General features: G+C 48.0%; 1 protein-coding gene across 2 annotated transcripts; it reads right to left on the bottom strand.

Moving 5' to 3' along the window:
- Nucleotides 1-2,886: 2,886 nt before the first annotated feature.
- On the bottom strand, nt 2,887-18,768 carry SALL4 (spalt like transcription factor 4). 2 transcript variants are annotated; one of them, XM_032142247.2, is made up of 3 exons: nt 18,639-18,768; nt 6,711-9,041; nt 2,887-5,542 (listed from the first exon to the last, which is right to left on the bottom strand). In XM_032142247.2, the coding sequence occupies exons 1-3, from the start codon at nt 18,766-18,768 to the stop codon at nt 4,842-4,844; spliced, it is 3,162 nt and encodes a 1,053-aa protein (XP_031998138.1). In that variant the 3' UTR covers nt 2,887-4,841. The 2 variants fall into 2 exon arrangements, with proteins under 2 accessions (XP_031998138.1, XP_031998139.1); XM_032142248.2 differs by having other exon boundaries at nt 8,022-9,041.
- Between the last annotated feature and the right edge of the window lie 669 nt (nt 18,769-19,437).

Here is a 19,437-nt window from a genome sequence, read left to right as displayed (position 1 = left end):
CGGGTGCCTGTAATCCCAGCTACTCAGGAGGCTGAGGTAAGAGAATCACTTGAACCCAAGAGACAGAGGTTGCAGTGAACTGAGATTGTGCCACTACATGCCAGCCTGAGTGACAGACTCCATCTGAAAACAAAAACGAGATATGCCATCATCCAGGCTTTGTTATTCCATTTCCAGAGCACATGCAGAGTAGAAATAGCATCATTCTTAAAGGCCCTAAGATTTTCAGAATGGTAAATGAGCATTGCTTTAGCTTAATGTCACCACCTGCATTAGCCCCTAACAAGAGTCACCCTGTCCTTTGAAGCAAGGTGTTTTTTCCTTTCTAGCTATGAAAGTCCTAGATGGCATCTTCTTCCAATAGAAGACTGTCTTGTCTACTTTGAAAATCTGTTGTTTAGTGTAGCTACTGTAGTTATTGTAGCTAGATCTTCTGAATAACTTGCTGTAGCTTCTACAACAGCATTTACTGCCTTACCTTGCTTCTTTTTTGTTTTCTTTGAGATGGAGTTTCGCTCTTTTTGCCCAGGCTACAGTGCAATGGCACAATCTTGGTTCACCACAACCTCCACCTCCCAGGTTCAAGAGATTCTCCTGCCTCAGCCTCTCGAGTAGCTGGGATTACAGGCATGCGCCTCCACGCCCAGCTACTTTTGTATTTTTTAGTAGAGATGGATTTTTCTCCATGATCATCAGGCTGGTCTCGAACTCCCGACCCCAGGTGATCTGCCCCCCTCAGCCTCCCAAAGTGTCAGGATTACAGGTGTGAGCCACCACGCCCAGCTGCATTTTTATATTAGGAAGATGTGTTCTTGGGCCTGGTGCGGTGGCTCATGCCTGTAATCTCAGCACTTTGGGAGGCCAAGGCGGGTGGATGATCTGAAGTTGGGAGTTCGAGACCATCCTGACCAACATGGTGAAACTCCGTCTCTACTAAAAATACAAAAATTAACTGGGTGTGGTGGTGTGTGCCTGTAATCCCAGCTACTCGGGAGGCTGAGGCAGGAGAATCACTTCAACGCAGGAGGCAGACGTTAAAAAATTTAGCGGTACTTAATTTTTTTTTCTTTTGAGTCAGAGTCTCACTCTATCGCCCAGGCTGGAGTGCAGTGGCATGAACTTGGTTCACTGCAATCTCCGCCTCCCAGGTTCAAGCAATTCTCTTGTCTCAGTCTCCTGAGTAGCTGGGATTACAGTCGCAATGCCGCCATGACCAGCTACTTTTTTGCATTTTAGTAGGGACGGGGTTTCACTGTGTTGCCCAGGCTGGTCTCAAGCTCCTGAGCTCAGGTAATTCGTCCACCTCGGCCTCCCAAAGTGCTAGGATTACAGGTGTGAGCCACTGCGCCTGGCCTGTAAACAAATTTAAACAGAGAAAAGGTACAGTAAAAATTAGTATTACAATCTTATGGGACCATTGTTGTATAGGCGGTCAGTAACTGACAAAACCAAGTTATGGCCACACTATGAGGGCATAATCTACCTGCATAGGTACGATCACAGTCTACCCTTTAGAACTGACTTCAAAGATTAAGGCCGAGAGGAATGGTGCACACCTACACACACTACACACTGTTACGGAAAGCAGCACACACACACAAAGATGATGATAATCTTTTCCCCAGCTATCCCAAGCAGGAATTTACCCTGGAAGTGAACTCAAGTATAAGAAAAGAAATACCACAAAGGCAATCAAAAACAAAATTAAAAAGTTCACGGGGCCAGGCACAGTGGCCCATGCCTGTAATCCCAGCACTCTGGGAGGCCAAGGCCAGTGGATCATTTGAGGCCAACCTGGGGAACATGAGGAGACCAGCTCTGCAAAAAAAACAAATTAGCTGGGAATGATGGTGTGTGCCTGCTACTCCACAGGCTGAGGTGGAAGGATCACTTGAGTCCAGGAGCTCAAGGCCAGTCAGCTGTGATCATGCCACTACACTGCAGCCTGAGTGACAGGGACGTTCATGGGTAAACATCCGCAGTGTTGTCAATAGATGACTAGACATCATTGTTACCTAACTGCAGGTATTTTAAAAGGATTAGCTGGAATGGGGTTTTACCTTAGAAAAATGTCTGAAATATGTGAGAGGGGAGAAAAAAGGCTGGGCAAGGTGGCTCACGCCTGTAATCCCAGCACTTTGGGAGGCCGAGGTGGATGGATCAATTGAAGTCAGGAGTTCAAGACCAGCCTGGCCAACATGCTGAAACCCCATCTCTACTCAAAATACAAAAATTAGCCAGGTGTGGTGGCGGGCACCTATAATCCCAAGTTAAGGAGGCTGAGGCAGAATCGCTTGAACCTGGGAGGCGGAGGATGCAGTACGCCAAGATCGAGCCACTGCACTCCCTTGAGCCTGGGAGGTCAAGGCTGCAGTAAGCTGAAATCATACCACTGCACTCCAGCCTGGATGACAGAGTGAGACCCTGTCTTAAAAAAAGAAAAAAGGCCGGGTATGGTGGCTCACTCCTGTAATCCCAGAACTTAGGGAGACCAAGGTGGGCGGGTCACCTGAGGTCGGGAGTTTGAGACCAGCCTTACCAACATAGTGAAACCCCGTCTCTGTTAAAAATACAAAATTAGCCGAGTATGGTGGTGCATGCCTGTAATCCCAGCTACTCGGGAGGCCGAGGCAGGAGAATTGCTTGAACCCGGGAGGCGAAGGTTACAATGAGCCGAGATCATGCCATTGCACTCCAGCCTGTGCAACAAGAGGGAAACTGTCAAAAAAAAAAAAAGGGGGGGGGGGAGGCAAGTATGGACATAACCAGGTGTGCATCTTTTTGACTCTAGAAACAAGAGTGTCACAAGGCAGCTGGAAGTGATTGTCAAGTAAAGATTCTCAGGTATAGAGCAGAAAGTACCAGAAAAACTTATATACACCTGGGTGAGAAAAAAAACATTCAAAATTTATTTTCCAACAGACAGACAGCATCAGCAGGTACAACTACAGGGGTTTCTCCGCAGATCATACATTCACAAGGCATTATTAGCTCAACAGTGAGAAAGCCACTGGTGTGTTTTCTGTAACAATATCCACTTCACAGTGTAAACAGGTACTATTATCGTGTTCACTTACAATTCCAGAAGGAAAGGCACAACTTGGCAAAAAAATAAAAAATAAAAAAAAGGGGGGCGGAATCCTAAAGTCAGGTGCAACGATGAAGAGACAACACTTTGGCTAATCGTCTTGGATGCATATTTCCATCAGGACCTTCCACATAGAGGGGAAAGACTTTACTCCCAGGAGTTTTTTTCTTTCTTGTTAAACCTTTCTTGTTAAACCAAGAGCAATGTTTCATTTGCTCAATATCACATTTACAAAGGAAACTACAAAAAAAAAAGGCATCACAAAATCATCTTGAACGTTCACCTCTTCCAACCAATACATCAACTCTTAGGTTTTAGACAGGGCCTGGGAATACTTCAGCGGTCTTAAAATAGGAAAACAGACACTATGGCTACAAAAAATAAAAAATAAATGAGGTAGATAAATTAAAGCTTTCACACCCAGGACATGCCTGTTCTAACTTCGTAGCCTTCATGAAATATTCAGCAAGAAAACAAAACAAAACAAAACAATCTTCATAATTACTTGGCATAAGTCGCACCAAGGAAATTCAACAAAAACAATCAGTATGTGAACCTGTGATGGGAAACACGCCCTTCCACAAGTTTCTTCTCGAGCATGAAAACCCAGTTCTTCAATAGAGTAGGCACTGGCAAACTAAGTCACCTGAGATTCCCCGCTCAGGTGCCCACCTCTTCTGGGGTTTGGGAAGAGGAAGGCATCCAAGAGGTGTGGGGAAAACATTGGCACTCTCGGGGCTCCAACTGAACTGTATTTAAATAAGCAGCAACACACACATTGACTCCCTAAGGACTAACATAAGTCCATTTGAGGCCCTCCTACTTAAGGTTCTAAGGTTGAAGCAATTTTATAATTCTACAACCCTAGTTTTTTGTTGTTCCTTTTTTAAGTACATTCAAAAAAAAAAAAAAAAAAACAAACGATAAGATGGGGACAGGGTTGGGGCATATAAAACAGGTCCCTAAAGAGATGACAGACCTTGTCCTTTTACCCGTGTCCAGTTACCAGTAAGTATACAGTACCCCTCTCCCCTCAATGAGGCTGTGTAGTTGTCTTTTCCACTGTTGTTCAGTAAGTTCCAGCGATTCTACCTTGAAATAGGTAACAGTCTTTGGAAAAAGTCATTCTAGGTTGTACAAAGGTTCTATGTATACATCTGTTACAAGTAACAAAGCTACTTTGCAAGACCCGCTTCTTTCCAAAATTAGAAAAAAAAAAAAAAAAAGTGCCAGGCGTGGTAGCTCACGCCTGTAATCCCAGCACTTTGGGAGGCCAAGGCGGGTGGATCATGAGGTCAGGAGTTCGAGACCAGCCTGACCAACATGGTGAAACCCCCTCTCTACTCAAAATACAAAATTAGCCGGGCGTGGTGGCACCTGCCTGTAATCCCAACTACTCTGGAGGCTAAGGCAGGAGAATCACTTGAACCCGGAACGGGGAGGTTGCAGTGAGCCGAGATCATGCCACTGCACTCCAGCCTGGGTGATAGAGCGAGACTCCATCTCAAAAAAAAAAGAGTCTGTATTTGTTTTGGTATGAATTTTTTTTTATTTTTTCAACTTTTTGCAAAGCAGCATCGCAACAATCGTGATTGTAGGACTTGCCTGAGGTTGTGGTCACAACCATCGTAAACATCATTTGCATATCAGTAAGAAAAAGAAAACAGGAGGAGATGAGTTCTTACAAAACAAAGCAGATTCTAGAGATTTCACTGTGTCTGCATTGCTCCTTCCATGCGAGTTCTCCCTTAGCTTAGCTGACCGCAATCTTGTTTTCTTCCAGGAAGTGAGGAAACTGGTGTTTGGGAACGCCCTCAGTAGCACTTGGTTTTTCCACATCTGCACTGATACCCGACTGGGAGCCATCCATCTTGGAGACAGTGGCATTATTCACGACGGAGGTGGCCCCCAAGGAAACCGGGAGGGTAGGAACCCCTCCACTCTGGATCACAGAGATTTCATTGGTCTTCACGGCCAGACCCCCATTGAGCATGCTGGTGTACTGGTTCCACACAACAGGGTCCACGTTCACCGAAGGGGCCAGTATTTCCTTGGGAAAGATTTCTGAGACTCTTTTTCCGTCCGTACCTAACAGAGCCATGGTGTTCTCGATGGCCAACTTCCTTCCACGGCGGGCTGAGTTATTGTTCGCCCCGTGTGTCATGTAGTGAACCTTTAAGTTGCCTTTGGTGGTAAAAGCTCGCCCACAAATGGTGCACACAAAAGGCTTCTCTCCAGTGTGAGTCCGCTCGTGGATCTGAAGAGCGCTAGCAGATGAGAAGTTCTTCCCACACCGTGTGCAGCCATGTTGCTTGGCCTGTCGGCGCGGCTGGGCTACTAACAAAGGGGTCATCCCTGGGGACAATGTTGAGGGTCCCACAAACGTGCCAGGAACTTCAACCTTGACATAAGTCGGCTGGGCTCGGATAAACGTGGAAGGGAGACTGCTCCGACCTAGTACACAGAGGGGAAAAAAGCCAGACCTTTATCATCCAACCTTCATTCTTTTTTTTTTTTTTTTGAGACGGAGTCTTGCTCTGTCGCCCAGGCTGGAGTGCAGTGGCGCAATCTCGGCTCACTGCAAGCTCCGCCTCCCGGGTTCACGCCATTCTCCTGCCTCAGCCTCTCCGAGTAGCTGGGACTACAGGCGCCCGCCACCACGCCCGGCTAATTTTTTGTATTTTTAATAGAGACGGGGTTTCACCGTGGTCTCGATCTCCTGACCTCGTGATCCGCCCGCCTCGGCCTCCCAAAGTGCTGGGATTACAAGCGTGAGCCACCGCGCCCGGCCACATTCTTTCTCTTCAAGGCAAAAGAGATCTTTAAAGAGAAATGCCTGCTAGTTTGAGAGTCTGGAGCTGGCTTTGTAAGTAATTAACACCTTCCTTTGAATTGTTTATCTGCACAAAGAACAAAGCTTCAAATGCTTGGGAAAAGGTATCACTTTGGGTTTTTTTTTTAAAGGTATGGGCAACATATAAACACATACGTAATTTAAGTTCAAATTTCTGCATAACAAACTACCTTTAAAGCATATGCCCAGACACCATCTTTCTTTGATTCTTTGATACAGCTTTTCCCTTATTTTACCATTAATGACATCAACAAACCTCTCAATAGATACGTGCATTTAAAATGGGTTCATCTTTCCCTGCTTCAAGAGTGGCTAATTTGTGAACATTACATCAGGCAGTGGGGCCTCAGAGTCAGGGAACCACGGCTTATTTCAGTGGTCAAAAAGCAGTGGCCACTTCCTCAAACATACTTTTAAGACACCCATATACAGAAACATAGTGTGGAGAAACAAAAAGAAAAAAACTGTAACAAAATAGAAAGACTACCCACCCCTATGTCCCAAGGGGCTCAAAGATAAAAATAAAAACCAACAAAAAAGGTATGCTGTCCATACCCATTTTGCATTAACCACCATAAATTAAAAGCATGCTCGTTACTAGGATAGAGGCAGTTACTATTACCCTCTACCCATAAGTACGGAAAAGCTAATTGCCCTATAGAAGGGGCTGCTTCAAGTCATACTCTCCATTTGTAAAGTTCAACCCAGGTTCCTTTTTGATGACCTTGAGCCCAAAATGGACATAAGTTAAATCCAAAGCTCTATCACCTTCCATCTCAGTGCGGCTGTTCTCGGAGCTCTCTGCTTTGCTCCCAGCATCGGGAGACTTTGACTTGATGCTTTCGGCTTGACTATTGGCCGGGGAGAGTGCCTGGAAGGATGTGGTTTCCAGGATGTCTGGGCTTCGGCTCTGATACTCCTGGTCTCCCATCAGCGAGGATGAGTCGTTGGTCAAGCCGTCGCTCTCCACGGAACCGTTTTCTCTGCTGCCCTGGCGCTGCAGGTTAAAAGGGGCAGGACCCACTTTCCCTGGGGCATCTAAGGAAGCCATCATGGCAAACCCTAGCGTGGGTGATGCCGAGTGGATGCTGGGAAGAGGCGTGGGGACCTTGGAGGAGCTGCTGGGAGCCTCCTGGGAGCTGACTTCCTCTACATCGATGCTTTCGATGACATCATCGTGGCAGACAGCGCCGGTGCTACCGTTCTCACCCACCGTCATTGGCTCAGAACCCGTAAAGTCACAGGGATTCTCTGGCAGGGGCGTGTTGGGAATCTGACCGCCCATGTGCATCCGAATATGTTGCTGCAGCATCACGGCATTAGTGAACTTCTTCTGGCAGATGGGGCACGAATGCTGCGTCTTAATGGACGTGTTGGTTCGGTGAACCCCGAGGTGTGTCTTCAGGTTACCTTTGGTAGAAAAGGCTCGGCCACAGATCTTACACTGGAACGGTCTCTCCCCGGTGTGGGTGCGATAATGCATCTTGAGGGAGCTCTGGCAGCTTAAGACTCGGTGGCAAATGAGACATTCGTTGGGATCAGTGGTGGCCTTGTCAATGTTCTCCACCAGCTGCTGCAATTTCAGGGTCTCTGACCCTGGCTCAGGGGTCCCACTCCCTTGGAAGCCACCAGCCCTTGGGGAATTATGGTTTGGTCCCACCCCAGGGAGTGTGGGTCCACCCTCACTTTCTGGAGAAGGCCCAGGCTGCAGGTCACCGGGCAAGGGGCCACCCGTGAGGTCCTTGGGATTAGTCCCCGAAGAAAGATTCTGAGGTAGCCCTACAGAGGTGGTTACAAGGACAGGTTTGCTGTCTAAAGAAAGACTCGGTTCATCTACAGGGTCAGGTACAGAGAGTGCATAGGGGATGCCATTGCCGGCCGCCACTTTGTCCTGGAACTCGGCAAACAGCTGGGGGTTTGCCTTCACCTGGGGATGTCGGTGAAAGTGCACCTTGAGGTTGCCCTTGGTGGTGAAGCGATGACCACAGACAGAGCACACGAAGGGTCTCTCTCCAGTGTGGGAGCGGAGGTGGATCTGCAAGGAGCTATCAGTCCCAAAAACCTTGCTACAGTACTTACACTTGTGCTTGTAGAGGACCGCGTCATCTTTGGGTTTGACATCCACCGCGGAGATGTTCGGTGGCTTCCCCTTCCCTTTCTTGGATGTGTCTAGCGCCACAGCGGAGAAAGGGCTCTGGAAGAGCACCGAGCCCGGGGCCTGAGGAAGCAAAGCGCTCGGGAGGCGGGACATGACGTTCGGGAGCACCCGGGTCCCATCCGGCTTCAGAGCGAATGGTGCCAGCCCTGGGGACAGGGAGCTGGTGGCAGAAGGGATGTTGGCGTGAGGTAGCTTGGCTTGTTTCAAGGCATCCAGAGACAGACCTTGGCTTCCAGCTTTCTGGCTGAGCAAAGCCACAGCTGCAGAAACCTGCTGAGACATGTGGCTGCCCAAGGTCTTCAGAGTGTCAGCCCCTGCCCCACTCGAGTGGAGGGCGTGGGAGGCCCACATGTTCACCTGGATGCGGATCTGCTCGGTGAGCTGGATCTGCTGTAGCTGCTGCTGCTGCAGACACAAGATCTGCTCGAGGACCCATGGGATGCTGTTGGCACCAGGCACGGGGGCGGGGAGCGCATCCGCGCTCCGCTGATTCACCGCCACCTTGGTGCCCCGTAGTGCCTGCAAGGTCACGTTAGTGTTGGCCACTTTGCCTTTGGCTAAATAGCTTATGTCCTGGGGGGTGGATGGCAGGGCTGTCTCTGTCTTTAGGTACACCACAGACTCCGCACCCGGCTTCTCCTTCATGTCCTCTGAGCTGCCGCCATTCTCCCTGTGACCATCCTTACTGCTGGGACTGGCGGGCTGGTGGCTCAGTACAGCTCCGGAGAAGTCTTCTGAAGGCACCGGCCCCTCGCTGTCATTCATGATGAGGACAGGTGGATTTTTAGTGCAATTTTTCTTATGTTCCAGGAACTCAGAGATGCTGAAGAACTCCGCACAGCATTTCTCACAGACGTGCGTCTCCTCCCGACGAAGCCGCTTTACTGTGGCTTCGTCCTCACTCGCCACCTCGTCATTCCCTGGGTGGTTCACTGGAGCACCTGCAACAAGACAGAAAAAGCTAAGGACTCTGCCCAAGTGAAAGATGTGGGGGGAGTCGGGCACAGTGGCTCCCGTCTATAATCCCAGCACTTTGGGAAGCTGAGGTGGGCAGATCACCTGAGGTTGGGAATTCGAGACCAGTCTGGCCAACATGCTGAGACCCTGTCTCTACTAAAAACACAAAAATTAGCTGGGCATGGTGGTGGGCTCCTGTAGTCCCAGCTACTCGGGAGGCTGAGGCTCAAGAATTGCTTGAACTGAGGAGGCGGAGGTTGCAGTGAGCCGAGATCCCACCATTGCACTCCAGCCTGGGCGACAGAGCGAGACTCCGTCTCAAAAAAAAAAAAAAAGGCTGATCCCTGAATTTCTTTTGTAACTGGGGCTTATTTACTTTAGGGTTAGTGCCAGCCTACACATTGCAACTCCAAACTTGGGACTGTGTTTTAGCCAGATGCTGGGGTCCTTCACAAGACGCCTGGAAGTCTCTCGAAGCTACTTCATTGTTCTCACCTCCCCACTGCCCTCTCAGGTATACCCCATCATCCAGATATCAATGGAGCTTGGGGCCACAAGACAAAGACAGGCATATCTCAGACCCAGCAGCTGAGCCTATGAATCTAAACCACACAAGACATTCACACAAGCATACAATGATCTAGGTTTTTTTGTTTGTTTTTTCAGAAATGTTCACAGCAGCAAAGAAGTAAATTTTGGCCCACCCACCCACAGTGTAAGAAGTATGCAGAATTTCCGTATGCCACAGAAATTAAGTGAAAGAAATGGGTTGCGCAACAATATGTACAACATGACCATTTTGCTTAAAACAAAACCTGTGTTTGAAATGTACAAATGTGGCTGGGTGCAGTGGTTCGCACCAGTCATCCCAGCACTTTGAGGCCACTTTTGAGAGGCCAGGAGTTTGAAACCAGCAACACAGTAAGACCCCATCTCTACAAAAAAATAAGAAGATAGAAATAGCTGAGCATGGCGGTATCCAGGTATAGTTCAAGCTACTCAGGAGGCTGAGGCAGGAGAATCGCTTGAGCCTGGGAAGTCAAGCCACTCCAGCCTGGGTGACAGAGTGAGACCCTGTCTAGGAAAAAAAAAAAAAAAAAAAAAAAAAGTACAAATGCACAAGGAAAAGGCCAGGAAGGGCTGGAGTGCAGTGGCCCAATCTTGGCTCACTGTAACCTCCGCTTCCTGGATTCAAGCTATTCTCATGCCTCAGTCTCCCGAGTAGCCGGCTAATTTTTGTATTTTTAGTAGAGATGAGGTTTCTGGCCAGGCTGGTCTCGAACTCCTGGGTGCAAGTGATCTGTCTGCCTCAGCCTCCCAAAGTGCTGGGATTACAGGCATGAGCCACCATGCCCGGCCAAAGCCATGGACTTTTGACAACACAGTCCACCAACTGGTTTCCAGGAGGGGCTGATCTTGAAGCATGGCCTTAACAAACTGATTTAATCTTTACTTATTTCAGACTGTGTCACAATATGAAGTCTTGCAAGGTATGTGTAGGCTGGGGGTGGGTCAGGGGAAGAGATAACAGCCATAGGCAGGTCTGGCCTGCCAGAGTTAAGAAAGCTAGCCAGGGCCAACCTAGTCTTGCCCATCAATAACAGGTAGTTATTGATAGGCAAGTGGGCGCACCCCTAAGAATGCCTACTGAGCACGCATAATCGCGAGATGACAACCTCGTGAATAGATGATTAGATAGATGCCTGGATTTACTGATTCAACCAGGACTGCTGAGAACAATGCCTTACAATAAAACAATGTAATGCCTCTCATTCCACAATACTTACCTCCTACTGTGTGCAAAGCAGGGGTTGGGGACCCAATGATGAAAAGATGAGCCCCATTATCTTCCTGTAATTCAGATTATGTACCCACAGATGCCCATACTATAATCATTCAATCCTATTATCAGCTCCATTTAAAGATGAGAAAAAGGCTGGGAGTGGTGGCTCACGCCTGTGATCCCAGCACTTTGGGAGGCCGAGAGTTCGAAACTAGCCTGACCAACATGGTGAAACTCCATCTCTACTAAAAATACAAACTTAGCCCAGCGTGGTGGCGCACGCCTGTAATCCCAGCTACTCGGGAGGCTGAGGCAGGAGAATCGCTTGAACCCGGGAGGCGGAGGTTGCAGTGAGCTGAGATTGCGCCACTGTACTACAGCCTGGGTAACAAAAGCAAAACCCCATCTCAAAAAATAAATAAATAATGAAAAAATAAAGATGTGAAAAACAGAGACTCTGACAAATAATGTCACTCGTGCAACATAACAAAAGTTATTGACAGATAACTTTTGAGCACTTACTTTGTATGTGCCAGGTATGATTCTAAACAATTTGTTATATTCACAACTCTGAAACAGAAACTATTACCCTATTTGACAGAAGGGGAAACTGAGACACAGAGGACATGAACTTGCCCAAGGTAACATGTTAAGTAAACTGCAGAGCCAGTATTAAACCCCAGACATGCAGTTCCCACACCCTCTATTGGAACCCTTCATTTGTACCCTTCTGATCATGTTCTGTGAAGACTGCAACTCTCTTTCCTCTCACAGAGACCTTAGGGTGGGACAGGAAAACCGGGGAAGTTGCCTTGGTTAGGAAGGGGTGGGAGTCGACCACCCATTCCTGTCTTATTTCTAGGACTTCCAGCAGTTGCTCTGAAAGTGTTAGGATGCAGTGCGATGCTGCTACTTCCAGGTAGAGTTCCAGTAGCAGGCACCAGCACAAACTCTCCTTTCTTAAGGCCCCAATACTGCTGCGAATCTGCCTCATTTCAATGATCCAGATAAAAATGCTCCTCAATTCCCAGAACCCTGGCAACTATTTATCTGGGAACCACCAACTCTCACATAAATAGTATCTATCTGTATGATTTCCCAAGACTGGAAACCAGCACTAGTGGGAGTGCAAGGTGGCACAATCTTTCTAGAAAAGCAATTTTGACAATTATGTGTCAAGAATGCTAAGAAGTGAAACTTTTTAAAACAGTTTCTCTTGTTAGGGAAGGAAATACGAAATACACACTGCTGGTAGGAGTGTATAGGATGGATACAGCTCTTTAGGTGAGTCATCTGGCAACATCTTCATTTTAGTACAATTTTCCTTTGACCCAGCAATTCCTGCTTTAGGAATTTCCTCGATGTACTTGCAGCATTTCTCATGTTAACAAACAGCAACAAAATGGATGCACCTTGGTCCATCAGTAAGATTTTGGTTAAATAAATTAGGGTGCAGAAACGGCGAATGCTTTATAGCCTCCAGAAATAAAGGAGACCAAGGCTGGGCACAGTGGCTCACACCTGTAATCCCAGCACTTTGGGAGGCCGGGGTGGGTGGATCACCTGAGTTCAGGAGTTTGAGACCAGCCTGGCCAACATGGTGAAACTCTGTCTCTACTAAAAATAGAAAAATTAGCCAGGTGTGATGGTGTGCGCATCGCTGTAATCCCAGCTACTCGGGAGGCTGAGGTGGGAGAATTGCTTGAACCCAGGAGGTGGAGGTTGCAGTGAGCTGAGATTGCGCAGCTGCACTCCAGCCTGGGCAGCAGAACAAGACTGTCTCAAAAAAAAGAAAAGAAAAAAACTTCAATAAAGCCCATGCAAAAACATTAACCACTCCATACTACTTTTTAGAGGCCAAAGCTAACCACCACCAACCTCTCCAAGCAAGAACAAAAACATACTTCATACTTTTACACCTTAAGGCAAGCTCGTCCAACCCAGGCCCAGGCCAGCTTTGAATTCGGCCCAACACAAATTCATAAACTTTCTTAAAACGTGAGATAGTTTTACAATTTGTTTTAAGCTCATCAGCTATCATTAGTGTCTGTGTCTTTTATGTGTGGCCCAAGATAATTCTTCTTCCAATGTGGGCCAGGGAAGATTAGACACCCTTGCCTTCAGTCACTTATCTTCATAGCCACATAATCAAACAAGCTCCTTTGTTTCCATTTTGCAGATGTGGAAAACAGGCTCAGAACTAAGTGGCTCAAGATGACATACTGCTTGCTAGTCAGAATATAGAGGTGACTTAACTACTATTTAACAGCACTAAAATTAGTGGCCCAATTCATAATGGTTTCTTCCAGAGCAGAGTTTCTCCCCTCTATGGGAGAAACTTTTTCATTTTGCCCCTCTAAGGAGGTTTTTAAGTTATTTTTCCCTAATAGCTCCCCCCTTATAAAGTTCCAATATCACAAACATATTATATACATTTATGTCCTTTGGAAGGCCACAAACCACTGTAATATCAATAAAATGTTTTCATCCCATTGGTGAAAATATCACTTGATTGAAAATGCATGTTCTATTTAACACAGGCATTTTTAAACAGGGGGTCTATGAAATTAGGTAAGAAAAAAATACTAATTTTCACTAAGCTGAACTAAAATTCAACATTTCGTTCAATGATGAATATAAGGAACCTACCACAGTGGTATTAATAGAACTTGTGACTTTGTCATCAGTGGAGACCACAGATATTTTCATATAGTGTTACAAGTTGTTATGACTTGGAAATTCTTGTTATCTGACGGGCTACTAGATCTTGTTATTTATTGTATTAATAAAGTAGCTGATATTACTAAGTTAAAAATGGTTTCATTTTTGATGGCTGTATTTCAATGCAATTTATTTCCTTGGTCGTCTAAGTATTTTATACATTATGTTGTGAAGGGATCTATGGCACAAAAAAGGTTAAGCTCCCTCCCCTAAAAGGATCCGCAGTTCCCAAGAGTGATTTACAGCCTGAATACCAGCTTGCCTTTGCTGTATACACAAGCTTGCCTCTTCTGTAGCCTCCACCAGTAACACCCCACTTGAGTCTTAAAACAGCAGCAGCTCTGTTTGCTTGTGCAGTAAAAAGTGCTTCTACATCCAGGCCACCACCGGTAAATACCGAAACTGTATTTGCCAAGGAGTAAGAAGATTCTATTATGAACAATTGCTGGGCATGCTTAAGTTAACCCAAAAGGAAAAAAAAGCAAAATTCAGAGGGATTACACAGCAACTAGTTCTTCCATTTCTCCACCCCACCCCCACCCCGAATTTTAGGAATGTTATCTTGCAGCATCTAGTTATCCAATAAGTTGGAAGAATGCAGTAAACCCAGCAGGGGTCTTAGATTCAATCACTGCCAAATGGATAGAGAATACTCTATTGTATAGGAAGAAAGTTCATCTACTAGTGGCCGAATTCTGGAGACACTGAAACGCTTAAAAAGTAAAACCTGTATATCTTGATAAAAGCATTATGACTCAAGCTTATCTTTTTCTCATTCCTACATTTAAAGAATGACAATGAGTAGATTATCTAAAGCACACAACATCTTCTACCCTCCCCCACCCCAGGATAATTGCTTACCAAAAAACAAAAGGAAATTATGTGCCTTCTTAAGTATTTAACCAGTTGAAAGAAAACTGCCTCTTTATAGCAGTTTAATTTTAGCAGTCAAAAAGCCTTCAACTCAATTCATAGAAGGCAAATAAGACTTTGAGTTTCCACCTAATTAAGATCTAAAAAAGGCAAAGTTTCAAACAGCCTTGAACCAAAATTCAGGGATGCTGCCGGAGAGGAAAAAAAGAGTAAATGGCTCAAAGAAAGTTTCACAGGCGCTAAGGCGTGTGACCTCTCTTTGCTTCCAAGGTTAGGGAAGTGTCCCACTGCTCCCCAACTAGAGATCCGGCAAGTTTGCAAACTCCATGAGGGCAGGGGTTTTTGTCGCCTGTCTCCAGAGCCCCCCTGAACAAAACCTGACACAGTATATTTGTTGGGGCGGGGGTGGGGGGGATTGTGGTGACTGGCGATGCAGTTCTTATCTGGATTTAGTGGCTTTTAAAAATGTTTAGACATTTTAAAAAATAGTCAAAAGTACTGTAGGCTAAAGGTGATGAGGAAGAGAGAACTTCTGGAACTCTTTTCGCCATCCATTTTTCCAGGGTAGTACAACCCAGAGAGGCTGACCAAACCCCAGCATTGTTTTATTTCTGGGACCTCTTCATCTAAACCGTGTGAAGGCACATCCCAACATTTAAGATGGCAGAGGAGACGTCACCAAACCCAACCAGCCAAGCACCAATCATGGCTCCCTTGTCGAACATGCCAAAAAGAAAATCTCATCACATCACCAAATGACCTAAGGCTATTTAAAAAAAACCAGCAAAAACAAAACAAAACAAAAAACCAGTTCCTTGGACTCTGGGGGAGGCAAGACAAGACACCACGGGCCATCAAGCAGGACAAGACACCACGGGCAAAGCCATTTCAAAACAGGTGCTGCAATTTAAAATGAGTAAAAATATGACTATCAATTTTGGTCTTTAATATCTTGAATTAAAGATAGCGCGCTCGAGTCCCCAGCCTGGTGTCTGGCAGGCAGCACACTGCCGTTTCTCTAGATTGCCTCAACTGGCACCATCTTGACACAATAAACACGAATAAAAACATTTTGGTATTTTGAACAAAATTAAGACTGATCACATTCCCAATTCATAGTAGCCCTTCTATAGTTGAAATTATCTAAACAGGGCATTTTATCACCGCTATATAGAGGAGGAACCCAAAAACTCAGGGGGAAAAAAAAAAAACAAAAAAAAAACAGAAAACCCCACCAAGCTGGCTTCAAGGTTACACAGCTGAAAGTCACACAGCCACACTGGAACACGGATCCTATTCTAAAATCTGACTTCCCAGGCATCAACCTAACACTTCACATTTTAAAAAAGGAAATGCTGACTGCCTTCTGCCTCCCAAGATGGTTCCCCAACCCAAAGCCCAGAAGGAAGCTCACTAACAGCAGCACGAATGACAAAATATCATTTGCTTCTGCACTGCACATTTTTATTCAACAAAAGGAGCTGTTTGGCAAATTGTAGCTTCTCTCCCTATGGGAAACCCAGATGAAGGCTAACGTAGAAAGTTGACCTGAAACGTTAACTAACGTCAAAATCCTTCTAAGCCAGCGTAGGTCATTTTGGTGAGTAATTGGAAATAGGAAGTTATTTGAAACTTGGGAATCCTAATCGTTGATGTTTGTAATCCAGTTTAGCACAAAGGGCATTTGAAACTCTTTTGAGAAAATGCTAATTTTTCCTGTATGTAGTGTTAGCCCCGCGACCACCTGCAGATTTTTTGATCTGCTAATTGATCGCCAGACGTCATTTTCCTCCCTCAAAAACTGCATTCTCGAATGGCTTTGCAAAATAAGACCAGCTCAATCTGCATTCTAAAAAATCATGTGAGACATATGTATACATCTAAGTTAGATATATATGTCTAAATTATATACCTAACATATATAATTTTAGGCAGCTCAAATGCAAACAACCCAAACGCAGCCATTAAAAACGCACTGCTTGGGAAAACAACCTTCTGTCCCAAGGAGGCAATTGGAGGCTCTGCAAACACATTCTAGCCGCCAGGAGTTATTACCAAGAATTCCAGACTTGGCAAAGAACAGCGGGCACAGACGGCGATCAAGCAGGCGACCGGCACGAATCCCCTGGGGTACTCATCCTTGGCCCAGCCCAGCACTCTCCATTCACCCCCACAACCCGTCCCACCCACCAGGTGTGAGCCAGTACCTGCGAAGGGACCCCGCCTCCCAGCAAAGGGCTAGGCTTCAAGCTGGGCCTCCAGGGGGCGTCCGCGCGCAAGCCGGGTGGGCTGTCCGCGACAACCCTGGTGATCAATAGCCAACTCCCCTCCCTCCCAAATCGCAGTGGCAGCGCAAGGCCAGGCCTGAGGTTTTAGCTCAGCTCTGGTTGACTCTGATTCGAAACTCCAACCATCGTTAATTTCAGAAGCCCTCTCGTAACTAGCTTCCCTCCCGAAAGATGCCAAACACCACCAAAGCCCCACGTGTGTGCGCCCACCCAAAATGAAGGGGGAAGGGGAGGTCAGCGTAGGACCAGGGGAGGGGTCAGAGCCAGGAGCTCGCCCCTCCTCTCCGGAGGAAGCAGGCGGGCTGAGGGTTAACCCTTTTGTTCCAGGTGGGCAAGGCCACGAAGCCTTCACGCTCCCCTCAACCCCCACCCCACCCCGCCCCCAACCAAGGCACAAAGAGAGTCCCTCCAGGCGCCTGGGACCTCGGGTGCGCGCTGCGCTGACCACCCGGCGCCCCGAAAACGCCCAGCCATCCCCTCCGTCAAGCCGATCCTTTTAATTTGCCCTGGAAAAATGTTAAACGGGGAATTCTATTGACATATTATAAACTTGGGAAATGTATTACATTCAGTCTCCAACAAAAAGGGGGGAATACACAAGCCAAAAAGTGGCGACCGTCTTCTCGGGAAACCCCGGGTATCAGAGATGGGCTCTGAGAGTCCTCCGGGGTTGCCGCGCACACCCGTCTGCTGCAGGGAAATTAGAAAGCAGGCAGGGAGCGGAGCGACGAACAAGGCCGGAGAGGAGGCTACAAATCCCCCCTCCCCCCACGCGCACGCTAAAAACTTATCAGGCGACAATTTGGCGGGCCAGGATGGAGACGAGATAGTGGGAAACCGCCTCACTCCTAAAACCTCCGCGGTGAAGTGATGAAGTGGGAACAGAGTTGGCCCCGCCGTTCCCGGCGCGGCTGGGGTCCCGAACTCCCCTCGATCCGGGAAACGCTGGCCGCGGAAGCGTGGGCCAGGTCAGCCGCGGGAGTTCGCTCCGGCCTCCCACCTCTCCCCTTTCACACCCGAGCGCAAATGTGGAAAGCCGAGCGCTCCAGAAAAGCCACGCAAAATGGGAGGCCGGTGCACCCCAGCGGGGCTGCCGCGCGCCCGCCACCCCGGCCACTGGGGGCTCGCACCCTCGGGCTTGCCGCGGTTATTTTTAGGAAGTCGGAAATCAAAGATGGCTGGAGGTCAGGCCCCGAAAGGTTAGGGCGAAGATCGGCAGGCGGCGCAGCCCGGGCAGAAAAGGCGAAAACCAGAAAAGAAAAAAATTTTAAAGGGAAACATTGAGCCCTCCTCCCCCACCTCTCTGGGCCCTCCAATCCCCTGCGCAGCGCGGGTGGCCCGCACCCCAGCTCCTGAGGGTGGGGAGAGGTCGCGCCCCCTCCCCCCACTTGGCCCGGGAGGGGCGCGTGCAACAGATCTTCCTCCTCCGGGGGGTCTTCCAGGGGTGCGCCCCTCCTCCAGCCTCCAAGAAAAGCCCCCAGGGGCTGTTGGAGAGGGTGGGGATCCCCCGGGGTTCTTTCTTTTGAGAGCGACGCGAGGGAGGGGGACCTAAGTTACAAGGCGGGGGTAACACCAGTGAGGGGAGTGGAACCAATTAAGTGAGGGGCAGAGGACAAGGAGAAGGGAACCTTTCGGGAGCGAGAACGGAGGAGCGAGTGGGGGTCAATTTTACAATTAGGGGAGAAAGCTGGGGGTGAAACTTACACAGGAGGGGAGAAGAGGAAAAAAGTGTGAAATGTGCAAAAGGCGGGGTGGTGGGGAGAGGAGGCGACCTCTCCTCCCGGGCACTGAGCCCCCAAATCTCGGCTCCTGAATTTGCGCTGGACGCCGCCCGCTCCCCGAAGCCCGCGCCCTCGAGGATCCCGCGTACGTCCGGGAAGCTCCCCTCCCCAGGCGGGCGCCCCAGCCCCACTCACCCAGCTCCCCCGCCGCGGGCGCCGCTGGGGCCGCATCTGCAAACTCCGGGGTCGGCTGCTGCGGCTGCTGCTCGCCCTGGTCCTCCTCCGAGTTGATGTGCTGGGGTTTCGCCTGCTTGCGCCTCGACATGGTGCGAGCATCGGGGCGCCGGGAGAGCCGCAGTTATTTGCCCTCTCCGCCACAAATTCCTGGAGTTGGGAAATTTACCCCCCTTCGGCCGGAACGCGCATGTCCCAGTAATTATTATTATCAATAATGCATTGCGATTTATCATGAGCCCTGACAGCTGATTGGCCTGGGTCCAAGACCTCAGAGATCATTTAAATAAGCCCTCATTGATCAGGGAGGGGCGAGGCATTCTGGGCTTTGTAGTCCGGGCCTACTTGTGACAAAGGCGTGTTCATCAGGGGAGCGCAGCTAATTAGCATCCGGGCTCAGATTGGCTGGGGCGGGGACGAAATCAGAGGGGGACCCATCCTTGCTCCAACTATCTAAGTCCTTGGAGAGGAAAAGAAAATGGGGGGAAATGCGTACTTATTAAAAAGTAGGAGCGTACGTAAAAGTTTTGGAACGGCTGTATTTGGTAGTAACTTGCTCCAAAGATTACTTTGTAAGGTTGATGTCCACCAGCCGAGAATGGAGATCTCTTCACAGTGGAATATTTTGGCTCAGTTTTCACATCTACACGCACACACATTCCCCCAAACCTGAGATGTGACCCGTGTCCCCTCCCATCTTTTTGATTAAAAATGTTTGAGTCTCGAGATAACTGAAGAATGATGAATGGTGGTGTTTTCA

Source organism: Hylobates moloch, unplaced genomic scaffold (genome assembly GCF_009828535.3).
Source record: "Hylobates moloch isolate HMO894 unplaced genomic scaffold, HMol_V3 SCAFFOLD_21, whole genome shotgun sequence".
Taxonomy (NCBI): domain Eukaryota; kingdom Metazoa; phylum Chordata; class Mammalia; order Primates; family Hylobatidae; genus Hylobates; species Hylobates moloch.
Note: the sequence above shows the minus strand (reverse complement) of the source record. Positions and strands in the feature narration are given on the sequence as shown.

What these genes read in the sequence shown, in the direction of transcription:
- SALL4 (XM_032142247.2), bottom strand. Translation starts at nt 18,768, where the DNA reads ATGTCGAGGCGCAAGCAGGCGAAACCCCAGCACATCAACTCGGAGGAG. An exon ending in GCCCGCGGCGGGGGAGCTGG is followed by an intron (nt 9,042 to 18,638) that starts GTGAGTGGGGCT and finishes GTCTTGTTGCAG; the next exon opens with GTGCTCCAGTGAACCACCCA. An exon ending in CAGCCGCACTGAGATGGAAG is followed by an intron (nt 5,543 to 6,710) that starts GTGATAGAGCTT and finishes TCTGTGTACTAG; the next exon opens with GTCGGAGCAGTCTCCCTTCC.